Source organism: Balaenoptera physalus (assembly GCF_965194825.1).
Source record: "Balaenoptera physalus genome assembly, chromosome: 7".
Classification (NCBI taxonomy): Eukaryota; Metazoa; Chordata; class Mammalia; order Artiodactyla; family Balaenopteridae; genus Balaenoptera; species Balaenoptera physalus.
This window is the reverse complement of record NC_138886.1, coordinates 3,117,302-3,137,470: the sequence shown is the minus strand read 5'-3', so window position 1 is coordinate 3,137,470 and position 20,169 is coordinate 3,117,302. Positions and strand designations below refer to the sequence as shown.

Genomic DNA, 20,169 nt, shown 5'->3' with positions numbered 1-20,169 from the left:
CACACCTTTCCTAACACCTTGGGCTTGCCCTGTGCCCCACGGATAAGACCCCATCAGACGGTGTATTCATCAGATTTTCACCGATTCCTCCACCAGCCCCACTGCCCCTTTCTGGCCAGAAGCCTGAGGCCGCCCCTGCCCCTGAGCCTCTGCTCCGCCACGATCCAGCAAAAGGCACGCACCACTCCCGAAGGGCAGGGCCACGGGTGGCGCAAGGACACGGTGCCCACCTGTACACATCAGAACCACAGGCCCGGGCAAGGAAGCCGCACCCTCCCTGCCAGTCATTTGGGGAAGGTGCATGAGGCCCTCCTCTGTGCCAGACCCCAGGAAGAGAGAGAGACGGGCCCCCAGGCAGGGGCCAGATGTGGCCTCTCATCGCCGGACCATGGCAGGGCTGGGGTGATGCGTCACCCAAAGTCACTAAGCGCGGGTCCACGGATGGCCTCTGGGATCTGTGAAGCAAGATGCCGGCCGTGTGCACAGCTCTGGGGACAGGACCCTCGCCCTCCTTGGCTTGGCTTCCCAAAGGCTCTATGGGTAACCTGACCTAGAGATGGCGTGACAGTCCTGGAGTCCAGCAAAGGCCCATTCCTACCCGATCCCTGAAGCACAGTTCCAAATACGCGGCCTCCCAACCCGGGTTTGAAACCGCCCCGTGACGAGCGAGGACTCGGAACTACCCCCGGCAGCCTGTCTCCACGCAGGGGGCTCGGAGGAGTGGAGCGTGGCCCTCCCACCCCGACGTCCAGCTCTGTCTCCGGCACACAGATGGACCCTCACCGTCAGCGTCTCCGACTGCAGCCTGGCCGCAGTCCCCCGGGGCTCGGTCTGCAGCCCCTCTGCCTTCCTGCCACCGGGAGGAGTGGGCGTGCAGGGTGGGCAGCCTGCCGCTGCCACAGCCCTGGGCCCGTAACAGCAAGCGGGGCTGTCATGGGGGCGGAGCAGGAGAGGGGCGCCACCCGCCCACACCTCAACACTCCCCGCCCAGCGCCCACCCCCTCTCCCTCCCTTTGGACGTCAGAGGCTCCTGGCCCACGTTTTAAACTCTCCAGCAAACAGGAACCATACGACAGGCACAGTGAATCAAAACCACACATTTTTATTAAACAACATGACTTCTAGTTCAAATTTCATCCAATTCAAATAAAGTATTTCTCCCTGTGACTGGCAGCTTGACACCTGAATATATGTTCTCCAAATGCAGTTACTGGAAAAAAGAATAGGCTCGGGGCATTTGGGGGGCAGCTGTGACCCCGGGCAGGGGGGGGCGCCCCTCGAAGAAGCAGTCAGCACACTCGTCACAGTGGTCTGGCGAAGGGCCTGCCTCCCCGGAAAGCCCAGGTCCCCGGGGGGCGGACGCGGCCGGTGCATCTCTGTGTCCCTGTACCACAAGGTGTCCGGCCCAGCGCCAGGCCTCGCAGGCCCCACACAGGGCGATGAGCAAGGCCAAGGGCGCGGGCATCCGCTCCCACGAACAGGCCCAGCCGGAGCGGAGGTGCCTCCCACCCCTCAGCCCAGGCTCTGGAATGTGCCTGCTGACCCGGCCCCCGGACAGGCCTGGTTCCCCGCCTGCCCACCCATGCCCCAGATTGCAGCAGTGACCACGTGATCAGTCGAGGGCCCTGCCGGCAGAAAGCCCCCTTCATTTCCGGCACCCACCCTCCCCTGCAAACGCCCGTACATGTTGAAAACCATTTTTCCCGCCAAATCCTCAAGTGGGTTTTCACACCAAAAAACATGCCTGTTTGTTGTGTGGGCGTGTCCCTCAGAGGGCAGGGGTCTACTGTCCCCCACCCACTATGGAGAAGGGGAAACTGAGGCATGGGTGCGAAGCCCCCCAGAAGCTCTGCACCCAGATCCTCATCCAGAGCTCCCTCCAGCCCACCCCCTACCTCTTCCTGCAACAGGGAGGAGGCTCACATCCCCGGGCACCCCATCAGGGCCAGGAGCTTTGGGGCAGGACCCTGGGGTGACAGATGTGGCACTGGCTCTGCCTCTAGGCTCCCAGACGGAGCAGGTGGCTCCCCCGCCCCCAAACCACCCAGCGGTGCCACCTCCCGAGGGCAGGGCAGCGTGGGGAGGGAGCCGTCAGGGTGCTGCCCCCAGCCCCCCGCAGCAGACCCCACTGAGGACCGGGAGGAGGAGCTGGGACTCAGGGAACAGCTGCCAAACCCACCTTGCACAAGCCAAGGAAACCCCTCCCTGGCCTCACGGGAAACACCAGGTCTGCACAAAGCTAGGGAGGACCTCGGCCCCCCCTCGGGGGTTCTGACCGCTCTCACCTGGGGCGGTTGGTCAACGGTTCTGACCAGAGTCAGGATGGTTCCTGGACCCCAAAGCACCCATGGGGTGCTGGGGGCACAGGCAGCCCTTGGGGTGCCACGGGGACGCTGGGCGACCCTGGATGAGGTGTCCTGGGGACACCACACTCAAGCACGCCCTGAAAGCCATGACCTTAACACCCCATAAATACCCTGAGGCATCCAGGGCAGAGGGAAGTCCTGTCTCCCCCTGCCCCACACCCAGCGGGGGCTCCCGAGGAACCCGGGCCCCTCAGACACTCTGCCCTAAAGGGCTCGGGGGCAGGGCCTGGGACTTGGGATCCTTAAGGCTCTGGTCACTGCGAGGGGCAGCCAGGCCCGAGAGCGGCCCCTTAAGTCTTCAGACAAGCTCTGATCTTACACTTGTGTCAAAGGCTGCCACCACCCCGCACCCCAAGAGTACCCCTCCTTCCGTCCCCAGTGAGGCCTCAGGAACTCCTCTGCCCCTTCTGGAGCATCCGATCAGAGCCAACCAATTTCTCTCTGCAGCAAGGGGGCATGTGGGCGACTGTCCTGGTGGCCGGCGACCCCAGACAGGACGCAGCCCCTGGGCTCCCCATTTAGCCAAAGGAAACCTGGGGCTCCCTTGCCCTCCTCCACCCTCGGGTGGTCCAGGAGGAGGGCTCTGCCAGAAGTTTGGAAAATCAAAATAGACCCTGCCATCGAGAGAGGCTGGAAGCCAGAACTGCAATTATTCGAGTTTGCGCTTTAGGTTGGGGACACTGAACACCTCGCATGCCCCTCCGAGAGACCTCGTCTCCCGCTGTGCTCTGTCTTGTTGAGACCAGAGGCAACTCAGAATCCTTCTCAACACAGGGCTTCCGGCAGCACCACCCAGCGACTTGGAGACGTCGTGCCCCCTGGCTGCCCGCCCCCCGGCTGCCCTAAGCGGGTGCTTGTTGCCCTTCAAACATGCAACAAATGATCACAGCTTGATGACTGTGTTTTGAGAGCATTTTCACGATGCCTCGTGGGATGGGAAGCCAAGCTCCAAACTCCAGGCCCAGAGGCCCATCACGGAGCCCCTGCCCTGGCAGAGCCTTCCCAGCGGCTGCCGGGGGGAGATGCCGGAGCCCAGCGAGCATCAGCCGGCTGGCCCCCGCTCGCCGTGCCGGCCCTCGCCGACCTCCTGGGACGTCCTGCCTCCTGCCTCCCTGCCCCGCGCAGGTCCCTCGGGACGTGGGGACCTGGAGCTTGGCCTGGCCAGGGCTTCTCAAAAGGGGTTCCACGGAGGGGCCTGGGGTCCTAGCAGGTTTTACACATCAGGCTGCCCCAGAGGAATGTTAGTTAAGAAAGGGTTTACAGGTTTCCTTAGAAAGTCAAAATCCCCGATGTAGTAAAACTGTCTCATTTTACAGATGGAATCTGAGGTCAGCGGGGGTGGGTCCCGCCAGCCTCAACAGCAGATCAGCCCCAAGGGCTCCGAGTCCGGGGAACTGTGACGCCGTGACGGGGGTCCAAAGTGTGCCTAGCCACTGCTGGGCGTCCCCCATGCATCTCTCCTGAGCCCCACTGCAACCGCCACTTTACAGATGGGGAAACGGAGGCCGTGGGGTGGAAGAACTTTCCAGAACCAGGAAGGTCCCGCCGTGTATTTCCTCACCCCGCAGCATCCGTGCTGTCTTACACTTGACCAGGGCCTTGGCCCCCTCATCCATGATGCAGCGAGCGCTCACCGAGGGTCCCCACCGTGTTATCTCTGCTCCCCGAAATCCCCACCTTGATACGGGTGAGGCCGCGACCCCCCTGCACGGTCGCCTGCCCAGGCTCACTTCTCCCCCGCTTCGCCCTTCCCTGCCCAGAGCCTTGCCCTCTGAGCCCCGCAGAGCCTGGAGCAGTGGGTGTGGACCCTGCATGGGGAGCTGCTGACCGATTACCACCCGCCCTGCTCCTCCCACACCTACAAGCCGACAGCAGCATTTCTCGCTGCGACCCACAGGGGCACGTGCCCCGCTCCAGCCCCTGACGGTGGGCCTCCTGGCTCCCACGGACGACAGGACCCACGAGTCACATACGGCCCAGCCCAGAGCGGGCAGCGGACCTACGGAGGGCGCTGGGGGGACACCCGGCGGCTGGGGCTCCGTCTCCTCCTTTAGCAGCAGCCCAGGGCCCGGGGCTGCACGCACCCACCCTGCCCCAGCTGACGGGATGGCTTTCTGGGCACCCACTGCCCACCGCAAGCCTCTGCCTTTCCCCTTTCCAGCCCACCGCCCCCCAGCCCCTCCACGAGGGAGCTGGACCTCGTTTCCTCCCTCTCATCCCCAGGTCACAGATGCACCCACTGAGGCTCAGGGGGTGGTCACTCTCGCAAGGGCACGGAGTGGGGGCTCCCTGGAGCCGAGTGTTATGTCCCGCACACACGTCAACCTGCGCTTCCAGCTCCCGTAAACGACACCATCACCTCGTCCAGGCAGCCCTCTGTGGGGCAGGTCCCCGCCCCACCCGCCTCGTGGATGCTCCTGACACCAGACTCCACATCTCCAATGCAGGCCACGCCCTGTAATCGCTCAGGCTAGCTCTAAAAGCAGAGTCCCAGACTCGGCGCCCCACGCAGCCTGCCCTGCGGTGGCCCACGTCACCTGCCCAGAGAAGCAGGTGCGCTGCTTTCACTGCATCCCTCGCTCCGATGATGCCCAGGGCTTTCTCGTTTTGCGTGCCTTATTTCTGCCCCCACCAGGTCAGTAAAGCTCTACAGACCCCCTAGAAGCTTCGGCACCAGCCCGGCGGTCACCACGGCCATTCCACTCCCCACACAGCCCCGACGCCCGGCGGTCACCACGGCCATTCCACTCCCCACACAGCCCCGATGCCCGGGGTGGCCAGTGGCTGTCCATCTTCCTGCCGAGGACAGGCCAGGCGGCCCGCGAGGCCCCTGCCATCGAGACACACAGGACACAGGTGGCCTTGGCTGAGCCGGGCACTTTGCTGAGGGAATCAGTTCTGCCTTTTCCCATAATGAGATTTTATCCAAGCTGCGCTCCTGCTATGAGCTGAGGAAATTGCAAAGTTTTCGTTGGAGAGCTTTGCAACCCTGAGGGCTGTGGACTCGGAAAACATCTTTGCCCAGATGAGGGAGGCCCTCGCCCCGTGCTTCCCAGCCTGGAGTGTCTGTGCCGCTGTTCCCTCCAATCACGCGCCCGGCTTTTCATTTCCTCTCTCCAGTGCTATTTAATCCTGCATCCCTCCTTCCAACAAAAAGCCGTGGGTGCCCTGGGGAAGCCAGCCCTGCAGGGACTGCCCCGCACCACGGGCCCCTCCCTGTCCAACCCGAACTGGCCCCGAGGGGCTCCCACTGCGCACTTGGCTTTTCCTGTGGATTTTGCAGCTGATTTTAGCCAGAGCACGTCACACTCGTAAATGGAGACACACGGTCTTTTGAGAGGACGGACGGACGGATACTTCTTGTCCCAGGCTGGGGGAGGAGCGTGCAGTCTACGGAGCAAAAACAAGAAGGAAGCATCGACCTTCGGTTGCCAGGGGTCTGGTAACAAATCTGCCCCCGGTGAGGACGGCCCAGTCTGGGTCCACTTCCCAGCAAGTGACACAGAGCAGGCACACGTGCGCACAGGGCACCGGGGACACGCAGGCACACATGCGCACAGGGCGCCGGGGACACGCAGGCACACGTGCGCACAGGGCGCCGGGGACACGCAGGCACACGTGCGCACAGGGCGCCGGGGACACGCAGGCACACGTGCGCACAGGGCGCCGGGGACACGCAGGCACACGTGCGCACAGGGCGCCGGGGACACGCAGGCACACGTGCGCACAGGGCGCCGGGGACACGCATGCACACGTGGTCACTGCCCACCCTGCAAAGCTTTCCTCCCCAGGGGAGCCTGGTGGGTCTGACACTGGGACCAGCCTGGGGGACACAGGGCAGGGGGCTTCTATGAGCCACCTTCTTGATGTCCCAGGAGACTTCGCACATGAAAGACCTCCCGAGTCCCCCTTCCTATTCAAGCTCTCACGGCCCGAACAGGTCACACTTTACATCTTGTTGTGACATTTTTCATCGAAAGTCACACAATGGAAAGGGAAGGGCCCAAGCCAGGGGGGTCTAAGTCACTTTTTCTATGATTTTCGCAGCACCCACAGCGTGAGAAAGAGTTCAACACCATTCAGGTGAGTGAGTGAGTGCTAAAGAAAGATTTCCGTGCAGTTGGAAGCCACTTCCTGCTGCCCCCCAGGTCCCGCCTCCATGGTCCATGTCTGTGGCCTTCCCCCCACTATGTGGCCACCACTGGTTCCAGCCCAATTCTCACCTGCGCCACCCGCCCCTGGTGTCTCCTCACACCTGCGCTGGTGCAGGCGGTGTGTGCCACACCTGAGTCTCCACGAAGGGGCCAGGGGCAGGGATGGTGGGGGGATGGTCAAGTCCCAGCCTCATCAGACCTGAAACTAGCCACAGTGACTAAAGGGTCACCTTAGTGAACTCAGAGAGTGGACGCCTCGTCCCCAGACCAAGGGACAGGGCAGCAGATCCAGCGGCAGGGACCAGGCTGGCTCACGGGCCCACCGGACCCTATAAAGGGCATGGGTCTCACATCCTTTCCCCATTGGCTACGCGGCCCTAGATATTTCACTCCAGACATTCAGGTGAGCAGCCCAGCCTAGGCAGCATGTGAGTGAAGCTGTCCCGTCCTTCTCCCACCCCAGACTTGAAGAGCAGCAAGCCTGTGGGCACTGGACTGACCACACGGCACGGGGACACATGTGTCGTGATAAGCTCCACAGAGGAAGGAGCAGGACCCTGGGCACCACCGCAGGAAGGGGTGAGGCAGTGACCACAGGTGGCCTGGGTGCAGGATTCCGCCCCCTGCCGGCTGTGGGGCCTTAAGCACATCACTGAATCTCCCCAGGCCTCCGAGTGTGTATTTGCAAAGGAGATAACAAGATCTACCTCACTGAGGACTAAGCATGATGGTACACGTAGGATGCTCGGTGGGCCTGGCACGTGGTGAGGCCTAGACAAAGTGGCAACTGCCATCCCTGCCATCACCACCACCATTTCTACCATCACCACCACCATCACCATCATCACCACCATCACCATCACCATCATCACCACCATCACCATCATCACCACCATCACCGTCAACATCACCATCACCATGATCACCATCATCACCACTACCATCACCATCATCACCACCATCACCATCAACATCATCATAATCGCCACCATCACCACCATCACCACCACCATCACCACCAGCACCATCACCACCATCATCACCACCACCATCATCATCACCATCACCACCATCTTCATCATCATTACCATCCTATCACCACCACCACCATCATCACCATCACCATCACCACCACCACCATCACCATCATTACCATCACCAACACCATCATCACCATCACCACCACCATCATCACCAACACCACCATCACCCTCATCACAAATATCATCACCCTCACCATCATCACCATCACCACCATCATCACCATCATCACCACCACCATCATCACCACCATCACCACCATCACCATCATCACCACCACCATCACCATCATCATCACCACCACCATCACCATCATCACCATCACCACCATCATCACCATCACAACCATCACCACCACGACCACCATCATCACCACCATCACTATTACCACCATCACTCCCATCCCCATCATTAACATCACTACCATCACCACCACTATCATTGCCATCATCATGACCACCACCATCGCCACCATCATTACTATTATCACCACCATCATCACCACCACCATCACCATCATCACCATCATCACCACCACCATCACCACTATTACCACCATCACTCCCATCCCCACTATTACATCACTACCATCACCACCACTATCTTTGCCATCATCATGACCAAACCATCACCATGACCACCATCATCACCACCATCACCACCACCATCACTATTACCATCATCACCACCATCATTACCACCACCATCACCATCACCATCATCACCATCATCATCACCACCATCACCACTATTACCACCATCACTCCCATCCCCATCATTAACATCACTACCATCACCACCACTATCATTGCCATCATCATGACCACCACCATCACCACCATCATCACCATCATTACTATTATCACCATCACCACGAGGACCACCATTGACCACCATCACCATCACCAACACTAACATCACCAACATTGTCATCACCACCATCACCACCACCATAACCACCATTACCATTCCCACTCCCATCCCCATCATTAACATCACTACCTTCACCACCACTACCATTGCCATCATCATCACCAACAACATCACCATCACCACCAACACCACCACCTCCACCACAACCACCATGACCGCCATCACCACCATCACCATCAGCCCTGGATCCCTGACAAAGGCTCACTACCCTCTCCCTCTGAAGGCAGTCAGCTCTGATTATTCATTCTTTCACCCTTTCAACCAGCATTTTTAGCACCCCTATGATAAGCTTATTGACACAAAGACAAATAAATCAGTGTCCTTGACTGCAAATCTCAAGCTCTCATTGATTCCTCAGGAGGTGCCCAGGTGACCTCCTCTGCCTGGCGAGGTCAAGGAAGGCATCCTGAAGGCAGTGGCCTCGGAGCTGGGCCCTGGTGGAGGAGGTGGATGCTGAAGGTTCATATGTGTGAACGCCCTGTTCCGTGGTCCTCACTTTGCCACTGCCTCACCCCATACCCCTGGACGAGACGCTCCACCTCAGGCACCGGCTCCGTCTCCATCCTGCCGCCCCACTCTAGGCGCAGACCTCAGGTCTTAGTTCAGCCTCCGCCGCGCACGTCCAGCCCCTCGATCATCCCACCCTCTGTTCCGAACGCATCACTGTGACGCCGCATCACACCCATGGTCGCTAACGGGCTTGCCACGCACAGACCCCTGCACCTCCTCCACGGGAGTGTCCTACACCCGCATCTCCCCATCCCGCACCTGCCAGCTGCTTGTTTTGAACCCAAGTGCAGAAATACACATTCACCTTCACTGAATTTCACTTCCTTGGTTCTAGAACACGGTCCCAACCTGAAAGACCTTTCTGCGGCATCTTATTCTGTCAACCAATGAGAGTAACTTGGCATCGTTTGTGACAGACCCCACGCAGGTCTTTCTGCAGGTCCACAGCCATGAGAAGGACTCACTGCATGCAGAACACACACTTCCCCGCGGGGGGGCCAGGCAGGGGCGTGGTGGGGAGGGGTTGATTTTAGACACTCAGGCCGCCCCACACGCTCCAGGCCAGCACCCCCGTTCTGAGCAGACTCTGTGCCATAATCCAGCCTCACTTCAAGCACTGAGGCCATGCGGCATGACGCCGGCCAAGGTCCCAGGCTCTGCCCCAGACCCGGCAACCTCGACTGCAAACACACACTGCTGGACGTGGGAAGGACGGGGTGACAGTGTGGCTGACTCATGGGGACAATCCACACGACCCAATCCCTGAGAAGTGGCCTCAAACACAGCCTCCTGGGGGCATTAACTGCAAGCAGTGGGGCTGGGCTCTGGAGAAGGTGGTGTGTGCTCAGGGAAACTAACTTGCAGAGTTATTTATATTAATCGATTTGTAGAATTCCAGGCCTCCACGAGGGTCAAGAGTCACTGCAGTGCCCTCAAGTCCCAGCTGCCGCCTGGTCACTCCCTGGACCTTTTGGAAAGACCTGCTTGTGGACAGACTCTGGACCGGCCGCAGCTGGATAGACATCGCCTGGAGGGGCCTGGAAAATGCAGCTCAGACTAGAGAAAACAGCGATTCCGGGTTGAAAGTGAGCAGGGCCAGGCCTGGGGGGGAGGGGGCTCACTTTGAGTGGAGACACTCATAGTCCTTGGAGCTCAGGAAGGACTGAGAACCAGGGGCCGGCTGGAGGGTCACCCCCGAGAGGGGAGTGAGCAAACAGGGGCTCCATCAGGCTGGAGGGTGTGACCCCCAAAGGGACAGGGACAGAAGTCTGACACTGGGGACCCAGCAGCCCCCATCTGATCCAGGGAATGCTCCAGACCTGGGCCCGAAATCCAGCCCTGCACTTCCCTGCTGTGTGACCTTGAGCAGGTGGCTTTACCTCTCTGGGCTCCAGGTTCCCCACATGTGCTACGGAGCCAACACTATGCACATCCCCTGGGCTCTGTGACGACTCATCAGGAGAAGGAGACCAAACAGCGCAGCCCGCACACACACCTGACCTTCCCGGTGCTGACAGCTTCCAGGAAAATCCACGGTGGCACAGTCAGAAATGAGCTGAGATGGGTTTTCTGTGTCCTCAGAGATCAAGACCATCAAAGACCTCTGACGAATGCTCCGGACGACTGTTGTCGGGTCCCCCCGCCACCGGCCCCTCCAACCCCAGAGCACCCTCGAGAAGGGGGCGCCCAGCAACCTCGTGCGCTGACCCCCATCTCGGAGGCTCTCTTCCCGGAGGCGGTGGAAGGGGTCACAGGGGTTCCCAGCCTGGAGGCACGGCGCTGGGGGCCAGCCCCTCCCCGCCTTCCCCTCTGCCCCTCGGGGGGGTCTCACTGCACCCCCAGAGCCGCCCAGCTATAGCCCACGCCCAGGGTTTGCAGGTGAGGATCGAATCCCCGCTGCTCTCCCTGCCAGCTGAGCCTGCAGACCTTCAGGCCCCCCTCCCGTCTCGGAATCCGCCCGCCTATAGCACGGGGTGGTAACAACAGCTGCGAGAATCCATTATTATCATGAGAACCGTCATAAGAAGAAACTCCCTCCCCGAGAATTCATGTGACGCCTGTGTCCCCCCCACCTCCAGGGGCCCTCCACCAGCATCACTGACAGCAGTGGGACGCCCAGTGCTGGCTGGCGGGCCGAGGGCTCTGTCAGGCACTGTGGCCGTCCATCGTCGCCGCAAGCCCAGCAGTCCCACCTTCAGGGCGAGCAAGCTGAGTCCCGGGATTGCCCAAGGCCCTGCGGACGGTAAGGGAGGCCAGGGCTGCCTTCAGCGGCTGGCTGTGGTAAAGAAGGAGGCCATGCACCGGCAGGACCCCCTCACCCTCCAGCCGTCTACGCCGGCAGCTCCCTGGCTCAAGTGGGTGGGCTCCCCTCGGCCACTACCCTCACCTCCCCATCCCACCCACTGCCACTGCCGGTGGGACCGCGGGACTCAGCATCCACAAGCTTCGGCAGCAACGGCCCGACCCTCCGGGGAAGCCATAGACCCCTGACCCTCCTCCGACACGACCCAGTCCATCCCCAGTGCCCTCCTCTTGAGCCGCTGCTGCCTGCGGGTCACCGGGCACCACCCTCCCTGGGGACCCACAGGTCAGAGAGTCCATTGTAAGCTGCGTGACGCCACAAGGCCGGCCTCCAGCACTGCGCCAGCCTGTCGGGTTGGGACATGGGCCTGTAGCTCACAGTTTCCATGGAACAAACCCGCAGCCCTCTCGGGCCAGGCAGCAGGAGGAGCCAGGTGCCGAAGCACATGGGCAAAGCAGGGCCTGCTTGATGCTCTGGGGTCTCTCTGGACCCCTCCTTGCCGGGCCCAGGTAGAGAGGTGCCCCACCCACTGTCGGGCTCAACACAGATCATGACCACCCGGCACGACCCAGGACAGCACCCCAGCCCCTGAAAATCACTGCCCACCCGAGGAGCGACTCCAGGCGAAAGCCCCTTGGCGGAGACATCCAACGTGAGACCATGCGACGCCTTCACTGTCAGCCTGCTGCCACCAGCCTCTGCTAAGTGGTCACACCCTCCCCAGCCCACAGGCTGCCGGCCACCTGCCCCACGCGGAGTCCTGGCCCCGGCTTGCCCACCGCCCAGCCTCTCCTGCACCCGAACTGGAGACAAAAACGCACTTCAAGCTCCCTGCCCACCGCCTTCACTGGTCAGTCAGCCGCCCATTCAAGCCGGGAGCCGCGCACAGGGCTGGCCCCCTAGCCCCTCCAGCCGGCAAGAGCTTACCCCCCGGCCTCCTCGGGCAGACACAACTCAGCAGCCTGAGACAAACCTCGATTTGAAAACAAGCAAATGTGCATATGCCCAGAGACGCGCTTTTAATCACCCGCACGTGCCCTGCAGGCATTAATGGGTAGCAGCCCCTCCCCACGCTGGCCTGGGCAGTGGGCTGGAGAGGGACCCCCCACCCCAGGGCCAAGTCCTCATCCCCGGAACCTGGGAATGTGGCCTTACTGGAAAACAGGGTTTTCACAGGTGTAGTTAAGTGACGGGTCTCAAGAAGAGAAATCAGTGGGAATGTAAATTGATACAGCCACTATGGAGAACAGTATGGAGGTTCCTTAAAAAACTAAAAATAGAACTACCATACGACCCAGCAATCCCACTACTGGGCATATACCCTGAGAAAACCATAATTCAAAAAGAGTCATGTACCAAAATGTTCATTGCAGCTTTATTTACAATAGCCAGGACATGGAAGCAACCTAAGTGTCCATCATTGGATGAATGGATAAAGAAGATGTGGCACATACATACAATGGAATATTACTCAGCCATAAAAAGAAATGAAATGGAGGTATTTGTAGTGAGGTGGATGGAGTTAGAGTCTGTCATACAGAGCGAAGTAAGTCAGAAAGAGAAAAACAAATACAGTATGCTAACACATATATATGGAATCTAAGGGAAAATAAAGGTCATGAAGAACCTAGTGGTAAGATGGGAATAAAGACACAGACCTACTAGAGAATGGACTTGAGGATATGGGGAGGGGGAAGGGTAAGCTGTGACAAAGTGAGAGAGTGGCATGGACATATATACACTACCAAATGTAAAATAGATAACTAGTGGGAAGCAGCCGCATAGCACAGGGAGATCAGCTTGGTGCTTTGTGACCACCTAGAGGTGGGGGACAGGGAGGGGGGGAGGGAGGGAGATGCAAGAGGGAAGAGATATGGGAACATATGTATATGTATAACTGATTCACTTTGTTATAAAGCACAAACTAACACACCATTGTAAAACAATTATACTCCAATAAAGATGTTCAAAAAAAAAAAAAAAGAAGAGAATCAGCCTGGATTAAGATAGACCCCGAATCCAATGACTTGTGTCCTTATAAGAGGCAGACAGAACAGAGACGCAGGGAGGAGAGGAGAGGCCAGGTGAGCACAGAGCAGGGACAGGAGTGAGGCGGCCACAGCCAGGGACACCTGGGCTTGTGCTTCCCCAGGAGCACCTCCCTGCCCTGTCAGGCCACCCGAGGCAGCACCCTTCCAGATTATGCCACCTGCTGCTGGGCCTGGCCACGCCCACTGCCCTCCAAGCTGGAAGAAGCAGGAAGGACCCTCCCCTGGAGCCCCTGATGGGAGCTCTGCCCCACCCATTTCAGACTGCAGATTTCCAGCTTCCAGAACCAGGAAATAATAAACTCCTGTCTTTTTAAGAGACCAAATTGGAGACATTTGTTTCTGGGGTCCCAGGAAACACACGGAGACTGCAACATCCCTGTTCTTGCCAGGAATCAGGGAAGGTCCCTGTGAAGTGGGCAAAGCTGAAGCAGAGGGGCCTCCTCTGACCTTGACTCACTCACGCCCCTCTGCTTCCCTAGGGTCTGCCTCGCTGGGCGCAGGGCTGCCGCCTCACGTGGCCTGACGCAGCAGGGCACGGCTCCCGGGCGATGCACGGATGGACGTGAAGGAGAGGGCAGGGACCAGGGTGGACATGGTCCTCTGCCAGGCCCTGCCCAGGACGTGCGGTTTGCGGTAGGAAAGGCTGGGTCTGAGCTGCCCCCTCGGGGACTGGGACCCAAGACTTAGCCCTGGGAGCTTCCGCACCACCGACTGAAGTCCGAGTACACGGCCTCGACTGTGATAGTTGCCGCGCAGACACTGGGCCCTCCACGGCGGCTCTGCGTGCCAGGGCAGAGCATTCGTCAGGGGTCTTTGATGGTTCGCTCTGAGTCTTGATCTCTGAGAACGTGGGGGGCTGTGTGCGCAGCGGGCCGACCTCGGCATCAACCTTGAACGCACTGGCCCGATTTCCAGATACAGCCGTGCTTCCCACCCGGAGAGCCCAGGTCCTCCTATTCCCAGCACCGGTCTATCCGGCAACGCCAACTGGAAAAACACCTGTGGACCCAGGGAGGGGCACCTGGCCAGTGAACACTGCCAACTAGTGGGGATGGAGGCGCAGAGACACCCCCAGACAAGCCCGCAGAGCTGCTCGCTGCCCGCAGATGCCCTCTGGCCGTATCCCCATCGTACCCACCTGTGTCTGAATGGACACGAAAGTGAACCCAGAGTGGCCCCACTGGCCCCGCAAATGCACCACCTTCCAAGGAAGGGACAAGCGCACTCTAGAAGTTGTCTGCAGCCCCTCTCTAGAGAGACGTTGGCGTCAAATTGACAAAGCCGTGGGAAGGCAGACAGAAAGGGAGTAAAGTGCAAATGAGGGTCATGCTCAGACCCAGCAGCACCAGGCTCAACGCCACCGGCAGGACGCGTGCTTCCTCCAGCACCGTCCCCGGGTGCGACAGGACACCGGAGGCCTCATGCTACCCGGCCCTGCAGCTCACCCATCACCACACCCCTCGTCGCCCAGGTGCACGTCTGTCTGCTCTGTGGCCTCTAGATCAACCAGTGTCCTGCACCCCAGGGGGCTCCGGGCAAGTGATCAATGATGGGATGTTCCCAGAGTCAAGGGTCACAGGTCACAGCCTTGGCCTCTGACACCAGCTCACTGCTGCCTCTCCTTCGAGACCCTGATGCCAGGCACCCCGCACGTCGAGGAGGGTGAGTCGGCGCTCCTGAGAGCCATCCCGGGCCGGCTCCATGGATCGCTGGGAAAGCGCCTCCCCGGCCGTGGCCCCCTTCCCGCCCCGGGAAAGCTAAATTCCAAGAAAGACCGTGTCAGTGGAAAAGACAGGCCCCTGGAAAAAGGGAATCAGGGATTAAGTAAACCACTGGGTCTTTCCAAATGGCCGAGGAGAGCAGACAGATGGCAGGACCGTTACTTGAACGCAATGCCGTTCTTTCCCTGCCAGCACCCGGGGATTCCGCGGAGAAAAGCTCCAGTTTGTCGTCTGTTCGGTCTTGCTGCCCCTTGAAACATGCAACAGCTTAAAAGCAGACTTGGCTCCTGGCTCAGAACTCACCGGCTCCCCGTCCCCCAGGGCAGGTGGTCTCCTCCACATCCCCCTCCATTCGAGGACCCAAGAGGAGGGTCCTTCCCCTGCAGAACCCAGAGCAGACGCCCTCCCCCAGCCAAGCACCAGGCTCTGGCTTGCCCCCCAGTCCCACCCTCCAGACCCCTCCATCTGGAACACCCACCGGCTCCAGGACCGCAGGTCAGCCCAGGGCGGGTGCAGGGCCCACCAGTTCAGTCCCATGTTTGAGAGCCTGGCCCAGGGAAGCGTGTTGTGCAGGTCACCAGTCACGCGGGGAAGGCTAGCTCTGGCAGCCACTGCCCCTGCTAGCAGCTCGTGCTGGCTCTTCCTGGAAGGTTCCAGGGCTTCAGACCCCACAGGCCAGGGGACTCCAGTGTCCCCGGGGCCTGTGCAAGACGATGGGAACCAAGCAGCCTGGAGCAAGGCCAGGCACCCACCAGCACCATCGGGACCACCAGGGATGCGCCCTGGCTGGGGACGGTCCTGGTTTCCCTGGTCAGGTGGATAGAGAGATGCAGAGGTTGCCGTGACTGTCACACCCGCCATGACATCAGGACAGGCCATCGGCTCTCAGCAACAACAGACCAACCCCACTGCGCTGCAGTTTTGCTGGGTGACCTTCTGTAGGTTACTCAACCTCTCTGGTGCGGGGAGGGCAGAGCACACAGGCGGCGTGTTGTCACAGGGCCCTGTTGATGGCCCTGCCTGGCTTCCCACTCAGGTTTGCCACTGACGAAATATAGCCACTTCCCCCTCCTGCCAGACACACTCGCTCTCCTGGCAGTCTTGTCTGTTTCCGAAAACACAAAGCTTGTCCTAAGTCCGGGGTGAAAACAAGACTTTCTCCTGCACAGGGAGGCCCGCAGGTCCCCGCTTCATAAGGGTCCGAAGAATACCCTCCACTTCCCACGACGGCGGGCCCTTGTGGGGTGGGACGAAGCCCCGGGACCCCCAGCTGCTCACTGGTCCCAGGGCACGGGTACACCCCAGGAGAAGGGACAGGACACAGGACACGCAGCTCCCCAGGAATATCACTGCGGACGCCCCCCACAGGCAGGTCCTCAGGCAGCCCTGTAGGGCACGCGCTCCACCTGGAAACAGGTGGGCAAGGATGGGGGCTTGGCCAGGTCAGCGAGGTGGGCGGCAAAGCAGTGACCAGGGAGCCAGCCCGAGCCCCTTCCAGAGCACACCACGGCACCCTGAGGGACAGTCCCCGCCTGGGGGCTCTGGCCGGGAGCACGCACCCTGCCCTGGGCAGCACGACCCACAGCCAGCCCCTTCCCTTTGGGTTTCTGGGCACAGCAGCGGGGGGCCCCGTGAGCCCAGGCGGCCCCACCCCCTGCATGGCTCAGGGCCCTCACCTCTAAGGCGGAGGTCCAGCACCTAACTGGCACGGTGAGATAAGGGACAGCTCGTGACCCTGTGCCACCACAGAGGAAGCGGACGTTGGTCACAGCCGCTACCGTGGTTGACAGGTCAATGCAGGTGGATGCTGACGGTGGGCCACCCGCTCTGACTGCCAGGGCTCTGGTCGGTGTGGTTCGCTATGGTCCTCACAGGTGCAGGCATTTTACAGAGATTCCATCGGGCCACCCCACGACCCCTAGCATTGGCCCCGTCACGCTCATTTTACAGATGAGGACATTGGGCTCGGACAGGTTCAGTGTGGGCTCCAGGCCATCAGCCGGAGAGGATGAGCATGAAGGCCTGGGGGACCTTGCTATGCACCTCACTTCCTCCCTGGGTGGCTTTGGAAGGACGGGATGTCCAATGTCCCCGTATAGCGGGGCGACCCCATCAGAGCCAGGCTCAAGCAGGGGCTGGGGAGGCCGAGGGAGCGGGGGCTGCTGCCACCTGCCCCAGCCACACACCCAGGCCAGCGGTGGCACCAGGGAGGCCCTGGGCACGGTACAGTCTGGCTAAAACCGGGCGCTGCACTACAGGAAGTGTTTGTCTTGGCCTTGACGGTCTCCATCCCCGGCTCTCTCTGTGGATAAAGGGGGCCTCTGTGTGCCCACGCGCACCCCAGGAAAAACCCCAGTGGCCCCAACAGACTCTCTAGAGTTCAGTAAATCCCTGTTTGGAAACAGCACACATCACAAAACCCAGCGTGTGCCAGTGGCGACTTGGCCCTCCACCAAAGTACCCAGAATCCTTCTGGCTCCCCCAGAGCCTCCAAGAGCTTCGGGACAAATTGGCTTTTAATGAGGGGAAGTCATCCTTCCCGGGGAAGAACGTGGCTGCTGGGAAATCGTTTTCAATGGTGCTGGCCCCTCCTTTTAAAGAGACTTCTCCAGAAACCAAAGTGGTTAAAAATGGCAAGTGTCGTTATTTGGAATATACTGGAAAGTCAAGAGTTAAATCACTTTTATTTATAAAAATTCTGTTTCACTCGCCACGAGACAAAGGGGGGGCTGGGGATATGAGGCCAACCCACCCAACTTTATCCTTGCTCTCTGAAGGAAAAAAAGCAAAAAATGATGTTCTGGGGCCCCCGAGGGCATCACCGCCTCTAGCTCACTGGTCTTCATTAGGAAACACAGGTCACATTTTCCGATGTGGACACATCCAACAGCCAGGAAAGTCCAAGGCTACGGAATCACCTCCTTCAGAACGTGAATAGCTTGTGGTCAACAAAAATCTCTGCTGCCTGGCAGACACTCTCCCTCAAATCGAAAGCCACGACCAGGAAGAAGGGCCCCCCAGAACGCTGAACATATTTCTGAGCTACGGATTCAATCAAACGCCTGCATGCTCTCAGCCGCAGAGCAAGACCTACTCAGCTTGTTGGGAGGCTAAACAGAGGAGGAAACCAGAGTTATCCGATTTGAGATCCATTTCTTTTTTTTTTTTTGATTTGAATTTTATTTTATTTATTTATTTTTATGCAGCAGGTTCTTATTAGTTATCTATTTTATACATATGAGCGTATACATGTCAATCCCAATCTCCCAATTCATCCCACCACCACCCTCCACCCCACTTTCCCCCCTTGGAGTCCATACGTGTGTTCTCTACATCTGTGTCTCTATTTCTGCCTTGCAAACTGGTTCATCTGTACCGTTTTTCTAGATCCCACATGTATGCGTTAATATATGATATTGTTCTTCTCTTGCATTTCTTTTTGATAATTATAAATTGTTTTCCTTCTCTAATCATAAACGTGGGTAACAGCTACGGAATGCTGGCCGTGGGCCACGCATATGCCTCGGTGGTCCTTAAACACACCTCACCCACACAAGCATTTCAGAGAGGCTAGGCAATCACCCAGGATCTCACAGCACATAAACAGGGCAGCTGGGACTTGAACCCAGCCCTGACTTTCCTAGTGCTTCCCTACAGCACCGGAGTCTTAACAGATTTGTGCTCATGGGAAAACTGGCTCAGAAAATCAAGGAAGCAGGATTTGGTTCAGGATCCTTATTTTTTTAAAAGACAGATAAAGCTTTTTCCTGAATCGTTACAATAAAAGGCACACCATCAGCACACAAAAGGCACTAGAAATCAGGAAGATTTGGCAACAGCGCAGAAAAGCTACCACGCACGCGGTACATGCATTCAAACCCCAGCCTCGGCACACGGACCCACCTCCGCATTCAGACCTCGAGCAAGGGCGGCGGCAGTGACCCAGGCTCCCGGGCGCTGAGCAGGTACCCAAGCCCAGCGCTTCTCAGATGAGCCCAGGTGAGCCCCCGGCACCTCTCGAGGCAACACGACTAATACCCACGTTTTACAAATAAGTCCTAAATCTCACCAAAGCCACCTGCTTTACCCGGATCCTCCCGCCAGCAAGAGGTCTACACCGGCAAAAACTTAATCCCAGTCGGTGCGACCCCCAAGCCTTTGACAGTAGCTCCCCGGGAGGGCCCCAAAGCCGCTCAGGCCTGGCTGAGGACAGCCCAGCCGTCTGCAGTTCATCCCGGGTCTCTGGGCAACTGGGGTCAGAGTCATGCTCGGAGGGTGTGTCGCCATAACTCGCAAAATTTGGCAGCGCCTGCAGAATCCAGGCACCCAGCCCACCCTGCTGTGCACAGGCCTAGGCCGTCCTGGACCCCTGCTGTGCTGAGCAGCTGCCAGCTTCGGCAGGACCCACGGACCCACCTCCACACACTGGTTCCCCCATCCCCCCAACCCCCGCTTCCATGGAGAGGTGGCTGTTCTGATCTGTCCTTGCTCATCCACATCTGACCAGCTGGGCTCTGTCCACCTTTCCACCTGCCCCAACGCTGGGCTGCTATCAAGGCTGACACACGTCAAGCGCTTACTATGAGGAGGCCATGGTACTTTACAGCATTCAGCCCCACGTAATTCTTGCCACGTTCTATGAGGGAGCTGCATTCGTGATCCCATTTTACAGATGGAGAGGCTGAGGCTCAGAAACGTCAGAGCAACCTGCCCAAGGCCCGGAATCAGCAAACGAGACAGTGGAGAGTCCGGCCCCGCGGGCCTGCACCGCGGCCAGCTCCCCCGCCCCCGAACCTCTCATAGTTACGCACGTGGCCCCAGGAGGACCCCCGAGAGAGGTGAGACCCCAACCTCATCCTCCCCACGGGCGCAAAGCCCGAGGGCCCGTTCGAACGCCTGCCCGTCTCCACGGGCAGACATCACTCCTGCCGTTCACAGAAGCAGGACCATCAGTAGGCGTTCCCTCCCCCGCCGCCCCCAGCAGAGCGCCAGGATCCAGGCAACGTGGCGTCGGCCTGGCTGGCCCCAGGCCCCCGAGGAGAGGACAGGCATGCGTCCCAGGTGCGCGAGACAGCCCAGCCCCCGGCTTAC

The 20,169-nt window shown here is 59.4% G+C and overlaps 2 protein-coding genes across 4 annotated transcripts in view; one reads left to right on the top strand and one right to left on the bottom strand.

The window, feature by feature from the left end:
* The window catches only part of COL5A1 (collagen type V alpha 1 chain), a 159,243-nt gene that overhangs the window by 91,733 nt on the left and 47,341 nt on the right, over positions 1-20,169 (bottom strand). The window lies entirely within an intron of this gene.
* LOC309664298 (uncharacterized protein) lies at positions 557-20,157 on the top strand (the record flags this gene model as incomplete). The annotated part of the gene is made up of 7 exons (XM_082469490.1): positions 557-561; positions 772-912; positions 1,397-1,498; positions 5,081-5,222; positions 6,414-6,449; positions 7,261-12,518; positions 13,302-20,157. The coding sequence occupies 6 exons, from the start codon at positions 557-559 to the stop codon at positions 8,179-8,181; spliced, it is 1,347 nt and encodes a 448-aa protein (XP_082325616.1). The 3' UTR covers positions 8,182-12,518; positions 13,302-20,157.